The 15,167-nt window shown below is 36.6% G+C and overlaps 1 protein-coding gene across 1 annotated transcript in view; it reads left to right on the forward strand.

Moving 5' to 3' along the window:
- The window catches only part of MYCBP2 (MYC binding protein 2), a 184,012-nt gene that overhangs the window by 73,793 nt on the left and 95,052 nt on the right, over positions 1-15,167 (forward strand). Inside the window, exons 21-30 of the mRNA XM_069879988.1 lie at positions 4,003-4,120; positions 5,655-5,859; positions 6,235-6,388; positions 8,200-8,372; positions 9,416-9,541; positions 9,639-9,766; positions 11,194-11,285; positions 12,076-12,210; positions 12,297-12,380; positions 14,062-14,158. Of these exons, the coding sequence (XP_069736089.1) occupies positions 4,003-4,120; positions 5,655-5,859; positions 6,235-6,388; positions 8,200-8,372; positions 9,416-9,541; positions 9,639-9,766; positions 11,194-11,285; positions 12,076-12,210; positions 12,297-12,380; positions 14,062-14,158 (1,312 nt within the window). The remainder of the gene's footprint in view (positions 1-4,002; positions 4,121-5,654; positions 5,860-6,234; positions 6,389-8,199; positions 8,373-9,415; positions 9,542-9,638; positions 9,767-11,193; positions 11,286-12,075; positions 12,211-12,296; positions 12,381-14,061; positions 14,159-15,167) is intronic.

Genomic DNA, 15,167 nt, shown 5'->3' on the forward strand with positions numbered 1-15,167 from the left:
GGAATCATCAGGGAAAATGCATTTTCATCTGAGGCAGCTGTTTTCATTTCCAAGTGAAGTTCTTGGGCAGTTATTGATGACCTACTGTTTCAGAGACATCTATCTTGCAGTGTAAAGATTTAGTAATGAGACTTTATTTTAAAAACTGTTGAAAATGCTCTACTGTTTTGAATTCTGCACACCTCTCCAGACATCTTTCTTCTTAATTAAAGGGATTCTGGACTCCTCTATAAGAGTATGGTAAGCACCACAGATTCTTCCTCCTACTTCAATAAGAATGAGACATATTACATGCCCTAGGAGGACTTCAGATTATTCTTTATACAAACAAGCAAACAAAACAGCAGATGAGCAGGATGATGTGATTCTCAATCAGCCTTTAATAGAACTGAAATGGTGTGGAGAACAAGCAGTAGGCACAAGTTGTTATATTTTTTTTTTTCTTCAGCAAAGACTTCAGCCGTTCACAGATGGATCACTTAAAAATGCAAGCGGTCTGGTTCCTGGGAGGCGATTTTTTCCATATCAGTATGCTGGAGCCATTAAACTAGTCTGCATAGGCTTTCTCTTGGAAAACTGCAGTGGCAGATGTTGATGAGCTATTCACTACATGAAGGATTTGTCAGTCTCTTCTTACATTCTCCTCAAATTTGATGCTGGTGGATCAAATGCTCAGCAGAAGTGAGAAATGCCTTGCATGGTGAAATACAGCATGTCTTGTGTTCAGGTTTGCAAAGGCCTGTTTGTTACTTCTCTCAAGAAGCTGGGACTTAAAACTCCAGGATCTTTCTGTTATTGTTCGGAATTTGCCTACACTTCTCATACAAACTGTTGTCTTTGGTGCTACATTAGCAACTGCAGGATCTGACATTCATGCTCTGGAAATAGAACAACTAAAGTAAGACAGTCCTGATATGAGTTTGCTTTTGAAGTTTCATCAGTAACATGGAAGAAAACCAAGCAGGTCTTCCATGGGCACTCAGTTGTGTTCTGTTTGAAGGCAAAGTGTAGAGACTATATCTTATTAATATCTCTAGGAAAAAAAATGTGTTCTATCATCTCTGTTTGATCGGATGGTGTTACCAGGCACATTGTCTGATTATTTTACTTCCTCAGTGGAATGCAGGTCTTATTTACATCTTTTCACCAAACTTTGAGTTACCTCTAAAATCTACACGTCTCTATTTTCTTTCTAACTCCATATTGTCCAGTTCTGCCTGCCATTGACAGTAGTTGCTGCTGGTTTCCTTATACCCACTGCACAGTAACAGCCCATGGTGAACCTGCATTTACAGCATCACCTTCAGCTGTCCTGCCTGACATCCTGCTGGACCTGTCAGCCAACAGTTGCCTCTAAGTATCATGGATGGCAGTTGGATGGATGTTTTAACGTGGGACAAGTTTTCAAAGACCACATCTGCTCCCAGAAATCCTTACCCTTCAGCGTAGAAGACAGTGTGGATACCTGAAATGCATTTGGACCTTCTGTGGGATCCTGAGTTAGCTGATGCATGTCTGTCTGCTGCATTTTATTCTGCAGTCTCACACTTTCAGAAGAGATCTTGGGTTACTTTCTGGATAGATGACAATGGTCTTTTTTTAATTGGCCTATGTGTCGGGCACCTGGGTTGTATCTGGAAGCCAAAGTTTGATACCAGCGTACCCTTCAACTCCATCCCTGAAGAATACTTCTTTCTTTCTCCCATTTAAATGGAGAAACCCTGGTTGTGAAAATATTCTCGGAAGAGTCTCTCAGACTCTTGAGTGTCTATGCAGAGCTTTTCTATGTTGAGTTTGAGTAATAGGGAAATACTTAAAGTATCACAGGTTTTAAATTCCATATACATCAGTCAAATGAGTTTGCTGTATTTTTCCCAATCCTCCTTTCTTTTATAAATTGACAACTATTTTTCTGTAATTTTACTTTATTGTTTTGATGTAGTTAAGTGTCTTAAGCTTCTACCTGTTCTTGTTTGATGCACTGTGTTTGGCCATTCTGAAAGCTGCATGATCTTAATAAAAGGCCTTTTTAGGAGGGGGTAATATGTTACATCTCTCTACGTTAGTTGCTTGTCCAGTTTTGCTGTGCTGCTGCCGAGGGAATGTCACACACAGCATTCAGATAGCATTGCCAACAGATTCAATTGCCAAAACAGGAAGATAAATAGTTTTGGTGATAATAGCTTAGTTATCATGCATCAAATAGATAAACTATTAATTAAAAAAAACCCTAAAAAAGTGATAATTCTGTACCTGCAGGTATCATGGTTTTGAGGGAGAGGAAGAAAGCCCTTTAATCACAAATTTCCCTTTAATGGGAATGCTTTTAGGTTAGTTCTTAATTCTGTTTTGTTTCTGCTTCAGTACCTTTTTGGGCTTCCTTAAAATTAATGAGAGGCAAATGTAATGCTTCACCCGATTTTAAAATGTTTCCTCATTGTTGCTGCTAACCTTTGCTCTGTGTGTCTGTGTATAATCTTACTGGTGTCCAAACCTGTGTGCCTATAGGACCAACAAAGGCTTATACATTTATGAATGTCATGTTGTGTATCCTCTACCAAATTTCACACTACCCTGCATTCTCTCCATCTCAACTAGATGTGCCCACGGGAAGCCACATTCACTGTGAAGGAATAATTTATTTCTTTACACCTGTGTTTCTCTCCTTCAGGTCATCAGTGTATCATTGTGCTGCATTCTTCTGTCACACATTTCTGTATATTCGTGTCTTCCCATCTACCCTTTCGCTTTCCCTACTGAACACACAGCACCTCTCCTTCCTCCTGCTTTCTCGACTTTTGTTTTACCTGCAATTCAGCTAAAACCAGAGCATGCAGATAACCCATCTTTTTACACAGCTGCTAAACAATAGCTAAGTAGCCAGCTGACACTTCTTTTATTCCAGTGTAAGACAATCTTTTCTTACTTTAAATTAACCTGTTTTTGAAGATGTGTGTTTAAAAGTAAGCTTAAATAACTGTGCTGTTCTCCAGGGTCAGAGTTCCTAAGCACAGAGTTATTTGGGAAAAACTTGTTCTTCAAATTCAAACTTTTTTAAAGTCTATGGTAATGTTGCGGTCTAGGTAGACATTAGTTATGAAGTTCAATGACTGGTACAATTCTTGTAGGCTCGTGTTCACTTTGTTGGAATTGAGATTAAAATTTAAGTTTTAATATCTCATGCTTCTTTTTTTTTCTGTCTTTTTTGCTATTCTAAGTCATCACTTCAAGTTTTCTTTCTTTGCTTCTTGATCATCCTACTGTGGGGGTTTTTTTGCTTCATCTTTACTGGAATCAGAAGTTTATTTTCTTATGCCTGTCCAAATTTGGGAGTCACATGGATTAGACGTTTTCAGATCTTTTTGGAAAAGAGTTTGGAGAGATTTGTTCTTGAGGTTCTTTCTTGAGTCTGAGTTTGATGCAGAGCAGTTTTTTAATTCCTTACTGTCCATTAGAAAGCTGATGGAGGTAGGTAGACCTTCTCTTTCTTTTATAATTCCCTAGATTGTGATCCTCAGGAGGGCCATATCAATGCTGCTTCTGGTAATTGTACCACGTAAGACTTTGCTTCATAATGCAAACAATTTTAAATGCTTAACAGGAGTCTTCACTACAGGATATTCTTTCCACTGCAGTTCATTGCAATATGTTTTTTTATACATACATGTATACAAACACGTCAATGTTAGTGTTAGAGTAATGTTTGTGATCTCACAGTTATAAATTGGATCAACCATTTTTATTCTATACTAATTTGAGTTTAACTAAAGAGAGGGTACTTGATCTGATTCCCTGTTATAAGAGGGCATACACTTATAAATCCTGTACAGGCTTTAAAACCTCTGGTCACTTAATACGTAAGATGTTGCTTGACCCTGGTTCAATACAGCATGTGAACACAGTGAATATATTTAATAGTGATTGAAATCTTTATAGTATCAATGCATGTGTTAAATGTTGCATAAGAATGTATTGATACAAGATTAATTTATTTTGATACAGGGGATGTCCCACTTTGGTGCAAGCATTACCAGGTCCGAGTACACAAGTTACTGCTGGGAGCAACCATACAGCTATTCTCTTAATGGATGGCCAGGTTTTCACATTTGGAAGTTTCTCAGTAAGGAAATAATCATATTTTTTTTGTGGAAATAAGCTAGTAGTTAAAGTATCATGTGAAGACATTTCAAAATGGCTTGTACTTGTTCTTCTAGGACTGTTCATGGCTTCTATGTGCCTTTTGTGTCTGTTATGTTGAAAAATTTGACCACGATCCAGGAATTCTGGGTGGGTTTTGTATTTTAATGAAGATGGTGATTTGAAGCTGTGTTATTTTATAAGGTGCAAAAGCTGGAGTATAAATATTGAGCTATTTTTATATGCTTCAAAACCTACGTACTGCAAAATGTAACAGAAGAGGAATTGCACCTTTGGAACAGTCTTTTTACAAAAAATTAAAAATGTTGAAGACTGAAATTTTGGAATTGGAAAATCACATTTTGAATTAAAAGTGTACAAGAAGATGGTTCTTCCATTACGTAATATTTTGTTGTTTTTCAGACTTCTAATAAGAGCTTTGCTGTCCATGTTTTTGGACACAAAGTTTTGTTGACTTGGAGTGAATCTTATCCCCTGAAAAAACAAATTCACTCTGAGACAGGATTTAAAAGCATGTCTGTTAGCTGAGGTTGGTTTCTTTTTAAAAAAGAGAAAAAAAAATTTAGACCACCTGTTCTGTGTGTCTGGTGTTAATATTGTAATGCTTGAAAATGTGTTGAGAGCCTCATAAGTAGAGCCAAGCTCAAAAGCAAGCATCTTTCTTGAAAATGTCTGCACTGAGTGTACTTAGTTTTATGTAGAAAGAGGGATAAGTGACATGCTGGACAAGGGGGTATTTGCTGTACATGCATGTTTCTTCTCCCTTACAATTTAAAAAAAAAATTTCCTTGGCGTCATTAGCCTACAATGAATTTCCTTTGCCTGAGTGAGGAAGATGGAGTCTGAACAGGTTTGTTGCAGCAGTTCTTACTACAGTACAGAGTAAGAACTGTTGTTAATCTCTCAGTAACTCATTTTCCATGGGAGATAAGGCATTAGATCTCCGGGTCAGGACATTAATGGCCATTTGCACAAAGGTGCTTTCTTATGCACTTAGTGCTCTCTTATCTCAAGTTTGATGTGCTAATCAATTTGTAGGTACTTTTAAGAGGTATTTGCTCTGCAAGGCTTACAGCTCATAGAAGTTCAGAATTTAGTGGAATTCAGACTGTCTGAATCTGAGTGTGGATTTTTTTTTTTACTCTGTTAATTCAGTCCTTGTTCAGCACTCAGATTATTTGGATATTGCATACTGGAGGAGAATAAATGCTTTTGTGTCAGATTCTGAAGGTGGAAAAGAGAGTTATCCATCATGGAGAGTCTTGAGTTGCATTAAAAAAAAAAGTTTACTTAAAAACCTAACTGAATAGGGAAGACAATATCTGTCAAATACTTGTTCCTTGTATTTAATTAACACTTCTATTAGCAGTTGCTTTTTGGAGGTAAGCTATCTCTTCCCAATTACCAGCTTCATAAATCGAAACTATGAAACTAACTTGTTCACCTTTGAGAGTTATTGTTCCTGTTACTTACCAGTTTTTTCATTCTCTCCTTAGAAAGGTCAGCTTGGTAGACCAATTCTGGATATGCCCTACTGGAATGCAAAACCAGCACCTATGCCTAATATAGGTTCTAAATATGGACGCAAAGCAACATGGATTGGAGCAAGTGGAGACCAGACTTTTCTCCGGATTGATGAAGCTCTCATTAATTCTCATGTGCTTGCTACATCAGAGATATTTGCAAGCAGGCATATAATAGGCAAGAACTCTTCTGGAATATTTTAAATGCTTGTGGAAGTATTGGAGAAAAAAAAACGTTGTAATCATGAGAACAATAGAGGAACAGCAATTAATAAATGTGAATGGAGGGAATTAAAATATTTTTAGTTTCTGCTTTAGTAGAAAGTTATAGTTATGCTGCATATGATGAAACTAGCTCCTTAGAAAATTAATTTTATTAAAAATAAGGCTGCAGAAGTCTAAACTTTTCTTGCACTTAGATCTTACTATGCTTTAATTTTTGCTATAGCAGTGTATCTGTTCTTCCCTGCTACGTTAATGCTTCATGCATTGAAAATGTCATGTAATGAGTGGAGTCTTCATGGTTTTTTTCTCTTTTTGCTCCCTGATCTAGGTTTGGTACCAGCTTCCATATCAGAACCTCCTCCTTTTAAATGTCTTCTGATAAACAAAGTAGATGGCAGTTGCAAAACATTCAATGACTCTGAGCAGGAAGACCTTCAAGGTTCTGGTGTGTGTCTGGATCCTGTCTATGATGTTATTTGGAGGCAAGTGTGGATTATAGTTACTAAAGTAATAGTGTAGAAATCCTTAAAATATTTTGAGAGGCTGAAGATTTGATTATGTTCATTTTCCTAGTAAATGAAAAGAAATTAGCCTTCTGTTTATCTTTTTTTCACATTTTTTTGATTATTTGTTCCCATAAGCCCTAAATATCTTCTCATGGCCAATTTTTTTTACATTTATTTTCTCTTTTTGCATCATTCTCATTCCAGTCTGATGATGTTTGGGGGACCCTAGTCCATTCTGCTTATTTACTCTTTATTCTTCCCTTGCTTTCCTCCATCTATTTAAAACTATACTGAAGGTTTTAATTTTCTTGTCATGCCCAGGCTGTACAGCCTTGTGTCTTAAATTTTCATCCATTACTCAGGCAAGAGGTTAAGACTTGAATAGAAGAAGGGTGGAGTAACGGTATTCTTTTTAGTTCTGATGACTGAGAGGTGAAAATAAATATACTTATGTAGATGACATAGATAACAAATTATTGTATTTATTTCACGGTCTTTGGGGCTGGTTGCTTTCAGTGGAGACTTTGAGCAGGAGCAGATCATAAGCCCTTGTTCCAGAAGAGAATCATAATATCTAATATTTAAACTGTCATCTGAGTGCAAGTGATATATGTTGTTTAAATGGTTTGAAGACTTAGGCAAAATGAGAATTACCACTTACAGGTAGAATGAAGCAGGCAAACAGCTAATCTGCATTCATCTGGAAAAGGTATTATGTAGGATCATATCTTTAAAAGGTCATTATGTCTATAGGCCACTTATGTCCTGCTTTGGATGTCTTCATCCAAAATTGAAGTTCAAGAACTTAATAGCCCCTTAACGTTAAAGCATGAATATTTGCTAGACGTGTTCCTTTGTGACCTCTAAAGTTCCTTTGATGGCTATAGTCCTGCATTATGCACATCTCCAGGATTGTTTGAATCTTATTAGCTGCATACCACTTCTTACTTAAATTTTGCTGAGGTTTGTATAAGGAGGAGTAGCACCCACGTCCTTTAAAGCTCTCAGTCATGATGTTGTTGGCATGGTTAAAAAGCACTGAAATACACTGTTTGAGTAAAGCAGTGATCAATGACAATGGGAAAGCAGCAGGTTTCAGGGGAGTAAAGGTGATGATGCCCAGTTTGATGTAACATGCTTGCACTTATTGAGCTTAAGGAAGGTCAAAGTGACGTGTTACAGATACTGTTATGGATAAGCGGGGGTTGAGGTATTTTGTCTTGCAGAATTTTGGGGACAGTAAAACTAAATCTTGAGGTTAAATACTTAACAGAAGTATAGATTCTGGGAGTGTGCACAGATTTATTTCTGTTATATCCCATTCTTGTTTAACAAAGTATTAAAACACTTTTAAGGAAGAGACATGTCGATGGATATGTTTTTAGTAGTGAAATATTTAATACATTCGTTATTATTATTGGGCGTTTTTATTCATGCCTGTTTAAATGTAGGGGGCAGTTTCTCTGTACAGGGAGACAAAATTCTTGAGTACATTGATTTTTAAGGATTTTTTTCTCCACAGTTTTGTGATTTACTTCTTCAGTTAGTGAAATTCAAGTTATATCTGTTTTGACTTGAAGTACAATGAAAATGTTTCTCCATTTGCTAGCGTGTGTTGACCTAGTGAAGTTTATATTATTTGGTATAATGATGTTAAGTTTCAAGAGCTTATACTAGTCAGATACACATTTTATATTGAATAGCTTATAAAATTTATTTATGTTAGATTTATGTGTATTTTTAGTAGGTGAGAAGTTTTTTTTTTGCTCTGTTTTGTCTTGCCCTAGGTTTCGACCAAATGCTAGAGAACTGTGGAGTTATAATGCAGTAGTTGCTGATTCCAGACTTCCCTCAGCTCCAAACGTGCAATCTCGGTGTAGTATTTTGAGTCCAGAACTTGCTCTACCAACAGGTTCCAAAGCTGTAACCACCAGATCTCATGCAGCTTTGCACATTCTAGGTATGTTATTTATAGTTTGAGTTAGAAGCTTAGATGAAATAAAGAAATGTTACTTCATTTATCTATGAATTTAATTCAGGTTTCTGACTTTTTTGAGTTAAAACTTTGCTTTGTAATCTTTAACCTTTGCTGTTAACACTTAGGATCTGGCTGATATGCATTAATTTAAATCAAAATAGTTATCTTCTGCCATCAAAATGATACTAGAGGGCTTTAGAATTCTGATGGACCTGCTGCTAGAGGTCATCTGAAGAAACCTTCCTAGGTGATGTTTTTGGACAGTCTGAAGAATAAAGTCAGTGCTGTTAAGTTAATCTGAAGTCAATGCAAGACAGGAAAAGAGTGCCCTTAAATAAGTTGTTCATATTTTACACTAAATACAATATCTAAAAATAAGATTTACTCTTTGCATTTTTTTATAATTAAACACCAAGAAGAATACAATTTCTTTTTGTAGTCTAGAAGGCAAAATGAAAAATAATCCCACTGTATTTGTATATAAACTGTCCATATGCAACACACCCTGTGCTTCAAAGTACAGCTTTGGAAGTTATTTTAGGTCACTTGCTCCCCAGTTGTGATAAGTAATCAGTTTCTTGTTCTGCTCCCTTCCCAGTAAGGGATCATTAATTCATGTTAGGTACCCATGTATATGAAGCAAAATGCCGTTTATGGAGGCTCTCAAATCTGCCCATAATTCAACTACTACTAAAACTCTTTCTCGGTAATATGAGAAAAGTGAAAAGGAAAGAAAAAATATAGGTGTTACTGGCAATTAATTTGTCATTGACAAAGCTGCAAAGTAGTTTTATTCTGGAAAATTAATAGATTAAATGAGAACAATTTTCAGCAACAAACTCTGAGATTCTGCAGTGGTCACTCTTGTCTTAATCAGAGCTGTAATGACATTTGCTAGCATGTGTATGGGTTAGGGAAAAGCAATTAGGTTCCTTTGATCTTTTCAGCTTCTGTTAATTTCCATTCCACTAATTGTAATCAACAGTAAGAAATGTTGAGTTCTTCTTGGTTCTGCTTTCTTTCAGGTTGTCTTGATACTTTGGCTGCTATGCAGGACTTAAAAATGGGTGTAGCAAATACAGAAGAAGAGACACAAGCAGTAATGAAAGTTTACTCTAAAGAAGACTATAGTGTTGTTAACAGATTTGAAAGTATGTGCACAGTAAGATTTTATAGCATAAGATCATCAGGCTTGTGAAATAAAAGACTAAGATTTAACTGTGTTTTTGTTGGGTTTTTTTCCTGCAGGTCATGGAGGAGGCTGGGGTTATTCAGCCCACTCTGTAGAAGCCATCCGTTTCTGTGCTGATACAGACATTTTGTTAGGTGGTCTTGGTCTTTTTGGAGGTAGGGGTGAATACACTGCTAAAATAAAGGTAAGTTTTCTGGGTTTGTTTTAAATGATATTATGTCTCAGAGTCTGAACTTTAGAAATGGTATTGTGGACTTCATGTTAAAATCACAGCCTCTGTCAGGATGCATGAGGGGTTGCTTCTCAAAACCATAAAAAGGGCATTATCCATAGGCAGAATTCCTTTGGTACTAGCTGAGCCATTGCTTCCCACTGTCCCTGCCAGTTCTTTCTTGGGTTGCTCTCTAGATGGCTTCTCAGCTGGGATTCTGCAGTTGAGAGGGATTGACACCAAACATACTTAACTCTGCTCTGTGCCAAGCATAGGGATGATTAGGGCTGGAACATTAGTGCTGATTTAAAATAAATAAATAAACTTGGCTATGGATAAAAAAGTTCACATAAACACATAGCTGTATAACAGAGCTCTGGATTCTGATGAGTAGCTTCTGTTCCTGCATTTAATAAGGATTTCAGAAACTCACCGAAAGACATTGTAAAGGAAAGGGTCTAATATCTGTCTGGGACTTATATTTGATGTGTGTATTTAGAATGTTATTGTTATTTAATGGGTTATTTGTGTCATTTTTTTTCCTATTTTCTGACTAATAGATATTTTGTTTTAAGTAAATGGATGGCAAATACTTAGCAGTAGCATTTACAGAGCATAACAGAAGGTGCAAAATAAGCAACTGTACTTTAGTTTAACATCGAGTTGCAAATGGTCAAGGAAAGACAAGATGCTTAATGAAAAAAAAAAGCATAAATAGTATTTAAATACTAAAGGCAATAATACTATGAAAGCACTCTAGTGTTATGGTTTCAGGGTTTTTTTGATGTCTAGGATTAGCTTATAACCAAGGTAAGATTTGCCAGTCCGCAGATAAACTGAGTATTAGATAAGTGTTTGCAAGGGAAGCCATAGACATGTATGGTGGTCCTTTTTCAAACGGATCAAGGTGTAGAAGTGATTTTTGACTAAGAAACCCAAGTTCTTTTGAAAAAAATTATCTTTTGTCCTGACCACCAACTGTTGGTCACACTATTGACTAGTTCTGCTGAACAGACAAGCTGTCCCTTTCCAGAGAAGTTGTGCACATCTTTGAATTTCAGTCTCTGATGGCTACCCTACACCTTCTGCCCAGCTTTCCCTTCTTTAGATGCTCTGCATTTGACTTGCTTGCAACATTTAGGGAGTTTCGCAACTTCAGAACATATCTGGGCATAAGACATGGAGGTCAGTGTCAATCGCTATTTTTTAAAAGTTAATGATATTACAAAATCTCAACTTGCAGATGGGGATTTGCCTGCCAGTGACAGTAAGTAGTGATTATTTTTGGGAAGGGCAAAGAATAGTAGTAGACAGTTTCCAGAATGCCAGACAGGAAAAAGTGGTATTATGAGATTTCTAATAGCTAAGATGTATTTTTACCTTTTTTCTTACTCCTCTAGTTGTTTGAATTGGGCCCAGATGGGGGAGACCATGAGACTGATGGAGACCTTCTTGCTGAAACAGATGTCTTGGCATATGATTGTGCTGCTAGGTAAGTTGTTTCCCTTAGCTACTTCTACCTAGTTCTTGATCTTTGGTTTTACTTTTTCATACACATTTAAAATCACTTTAAATGTCAGAAATGATCTACATTCCAGTGCCAGAGAGATGGTGTGAGGGCAAGGACCGCCAGTATGTCACAGAATGACTAGGTTGGAAAAGACCCACAGGATCATCGAGTCCAACCTTTCCTATCAACCACTAAACATGCCCCTGAGCACGTCATCCACCCGTCTTTTAAACACCTCCAGGGAAGGTGACTCAACCACCTCCCTGGGCAGCCTGTTCCAGTGCCCGATGACCCTTTCTGTGAAAAGTTCTTTCCTGATGTCCAGCCTGAACCTCCCCTGGTGGAGCTTGAGGCCATTCCCTCTTGTCCTGTCCCCTGTCACTTGGGAGAAGAGGCCAGCACCCTCCTCTCCACAACCTCCTCTCAGCTGATACTTAACTTGCACTATTATGCATTAAATGTAATTGGATCTGTGGGTGTTAATTTAACTTAACTATTCCTTACCCTATTTTGCATTTGTTATCTGTTTTGGTATGCAAGATTAAGCTAGACATAGACATTTCTAGGCCCTCCTGCTTTATCATTTTTGTAGATTACTACAATATTTTTAAGCAAAATATTTTTAAGCGAAATATTTTTAAACATTGAATATAGATACTTGATATTAATAACTTAATTCCATCAATTTTCATTCATAATCACAGTGTAATTAATTAAAGATTAATCTAAAAACTAGTTTGCATATGTCATTTTCACCATGTACCTCTCCTAGAGAGAAGTATGCAATGATGTTTGATGAACCAGTACTCCTACAAGCTGGCTGGTGGTATGTTGCCTGGGCAAGAGTGTCAGGACCCAGCAGCGACTGTGGTTCTCATGGACAGGCCTCCATCACTACAGATGATGGGTATATTTATTTTTTTTCTCTATTTTTAAATGCCAATGAAGAGCTCTAATATTGCTTGAATAATAATGGAATTACTTCTTTTTCAGTGTTGTATTTCAGTTTAAAAGTTCTAAGAAATCGAATAATGGTACAGATGTTAATGCAGGCCAGATCCCACAGCTACTATACAGGTAATATTTTGACTTCTATTTAGAACAATTTATTAACATGTTTTTAAACAGGGGCCCTGTTAAAATAAGTTTGAAAGTTTCATGAAATTATTCCTCTATTAAGCGAAGGAAATCATTATCTGAAAAAATTTAAGGCAGACTTAGTATGTTTGAGGAAAGTTATATATCCATTATACCGACAGTTACTTCTTTGCAGATTTTCTTTAAGAGGTCATTCTGCATACTTTGTAGTCTGAGATTTTCGTCTAACATCCTTCATTTTTTTGCTAGTTTGGGAAATGTTCTGTTTAGAATGCCACAGTTTAAAAGCAGTATACAAGTTTAAAAAAAATATTATTCTCATGATAAATGCTATGTAACACTGATTTATAAAGCAAGAACTTTTTTGCACGGGATTACTAATGTATTTTTCAGATTTCCTCAGGTATATACAAGACCTAATTTTTAGATTTTGTGTATGGATCTTGCCCTTGCTCCATGCTAATTCTGAAACTTCTTTCTAGTTCTCTTGCCATGTCCTCTCTAAGTATGTCCTTTTCAGGTTCCCTTATCAGAACAGCTCACTGCTGCAGGTAAGCTTTATGTCCATAGGCCCCAGTCTCTCCAGAGAAAGGTTACGTTTTGACTGACACACGTAAAGTCTTGGCATAACCTTTTTAACCTAGACATCTCTTGGCACAACTTGAAGCCATTTCCTCTCATTCTGTCATTTGGGTAATTTCTGTGGTGATGGCCAAGGAAAAACAAGCCTTGGGGCCTCTGAAGGAAGGATGTGGCTGAAGAGCCATGAGTGGCACAAAAGGAAAGGTGCTGCAGTACTGCCTGTATTGATTTTACTTTTATTGTGAGCGCCTTTGGGACCTGCTTTCATGTATTTTGTTTCCAAACACTATCCCATACATTTCAGAGATACAAATAGACTTGGAGACTCTGGAGCCAAAAGAGAGAAAAATACTTCTTTTCTAGGAACTAGAGTTCAAGATGTTAGTGTACCTTTGTTCCCCTCCCTCTTTTTCTCTCTTTCCTGTTGTCCATAAATTTTTCACAGAATCATAGAATCATTAAGGTTGGAAAAGGACCCCCAAGATCATCCAGACCAACCATTACCCTAACACCACCATATTTAGTAAATCGTGTCCCGAAGTGCCACATCTACATGTTTTTGAACACCTGTATTTGCCTTTAGGGATTGCAGTTTGAGTGGAATTAAAAGGGTAAAGAGGTGCTTTAAACTTGCATCTGCCTGTTGGAGATGTAGATTGAATTTTAGCTCCACAAATACTAATAAACAAAAAAACATTGTTGGTTCGTTTGCTTGTTATGCTGTCCCATAGCAAACTTAAAGGGATGTGTATTACACATACCAATAAACCAGTGGGTTTTGAGGAATAACATTCTAGTCTTAAAGTGATCAGATAAATCAGAGTAAATACTTGTAATAATTTCACATGTAATTAGATCTGAACTTTATTATCAATTGTCACAATTCTGCCAGTTGAACAGAATTCAAGATATTTGATGGCTGGTCTAGAAGGACAAGGAACTGGAGGAAATTATGCTGAGATCGAATGTTTTTTGGATAATTACTTTTAACTTTTCTTCCACTTTTGTTCCATCAGAACAATATAAACAGTAAAAGCTTGTTGCAACTTTCAAATCAGTTCTTAAATTGTTCTTACAGGCTGCCCACAAGTGATGGCAGTGCATCCAAAGGCAAACAACAAACCAGTGAACCTGTGCATATTTTAAAGAGATCTTTTGCCAGAACTGTCTCTGTGGTGAGTATTATCAAGAAACTTGTGTGTTTCCTGCTTGTTCATTCATACTTAGAAAGCTGAAAGACACATATGTGGAAATAACTAATGATATTTTCTGTTTTATGAAGTGGAAGTTAGGTACACTGATATATAAATCATTGATTTTTTTTTTCCGAAGATTTCAGATGTAAACTTAAATGTAAGCCAAGATTGATGTTGATCTGAGGATAGGAGCCTAGAAATTTGTATTTGTTTACAAGGCTTAGTTTACTTTTTCTATGTGAGCTACTGCAATTTTGAGGGCTTCTGAGGGAATGTGAAGTTGAGTTCATATTTATCCGTTGAATTCAATGTAAAAGCCTTACTGCCTGCCAAGAAATTAACATTATCAGGCTTCTTTAGAGTTTTGAGGGAGCTTTACAGTGTGCTTACTTCTGTGGCTTTTAAGTTATTGTCATTATTACTCATTGGTGAGATTAGTCTTCCTCCTGGGTGCATTCTAGGATACATTGAGGATCAGATAATATTTAACTAAGCTCTGGTAAGTTGAAGAAAGGGCTATTAATAAGCACTGTGAAGTGCAGCTATTAATAGAAGACAGTCTGCAGATCTTCACGTACAAAGAGTGTAGTCAAGTTTTGAGGAATGTTGCATTATCTTAAAGTACAATGTTATGCAGGATGGGGCCAATTCCATCTTCGTGCTATTGAAGTACAGTCCCTTCCTCATCTGTTACAAGCAATGATTATTTTACTTTCAGTTCCATCCTATTTTACATTTTATACTGCGTTACCTGTTCTGTCAGTATTCTCAACGGATAGTTACATTGAAGTTATTCCTTCTATATGGACACTCGCAGTCCATTTTTCTTAACCAGCTTGCTTTCTCTCATTTATGTATTCTGCATTTCTTCAGTGTTCTCTAATAACCAGAGTGATCTTCTCCTGTTCAGGTTTCTTCTAGAAATGTATTACCTACACAATTTGCATTTTTAGTAGTCATATTATTGATGTACTAAAAACTACTGTTA

The sequence above is a fragment of the Phaenicophaeus curvirostris genome, chromosome 1 (genome assembly GCF_032191515.1).
Source record: "Phaenicophaeus curvirostris isolate KB17595 chromosome 1, BPBGC_Pcur_1.0, whole genome shotgun sequence".
NCBI lineage: Eukaryota > Metazoa > Chordata > Aves > Cuculiformes > Cuculidae > Phaenicophaeus > Phaenicophaeus curvirostris.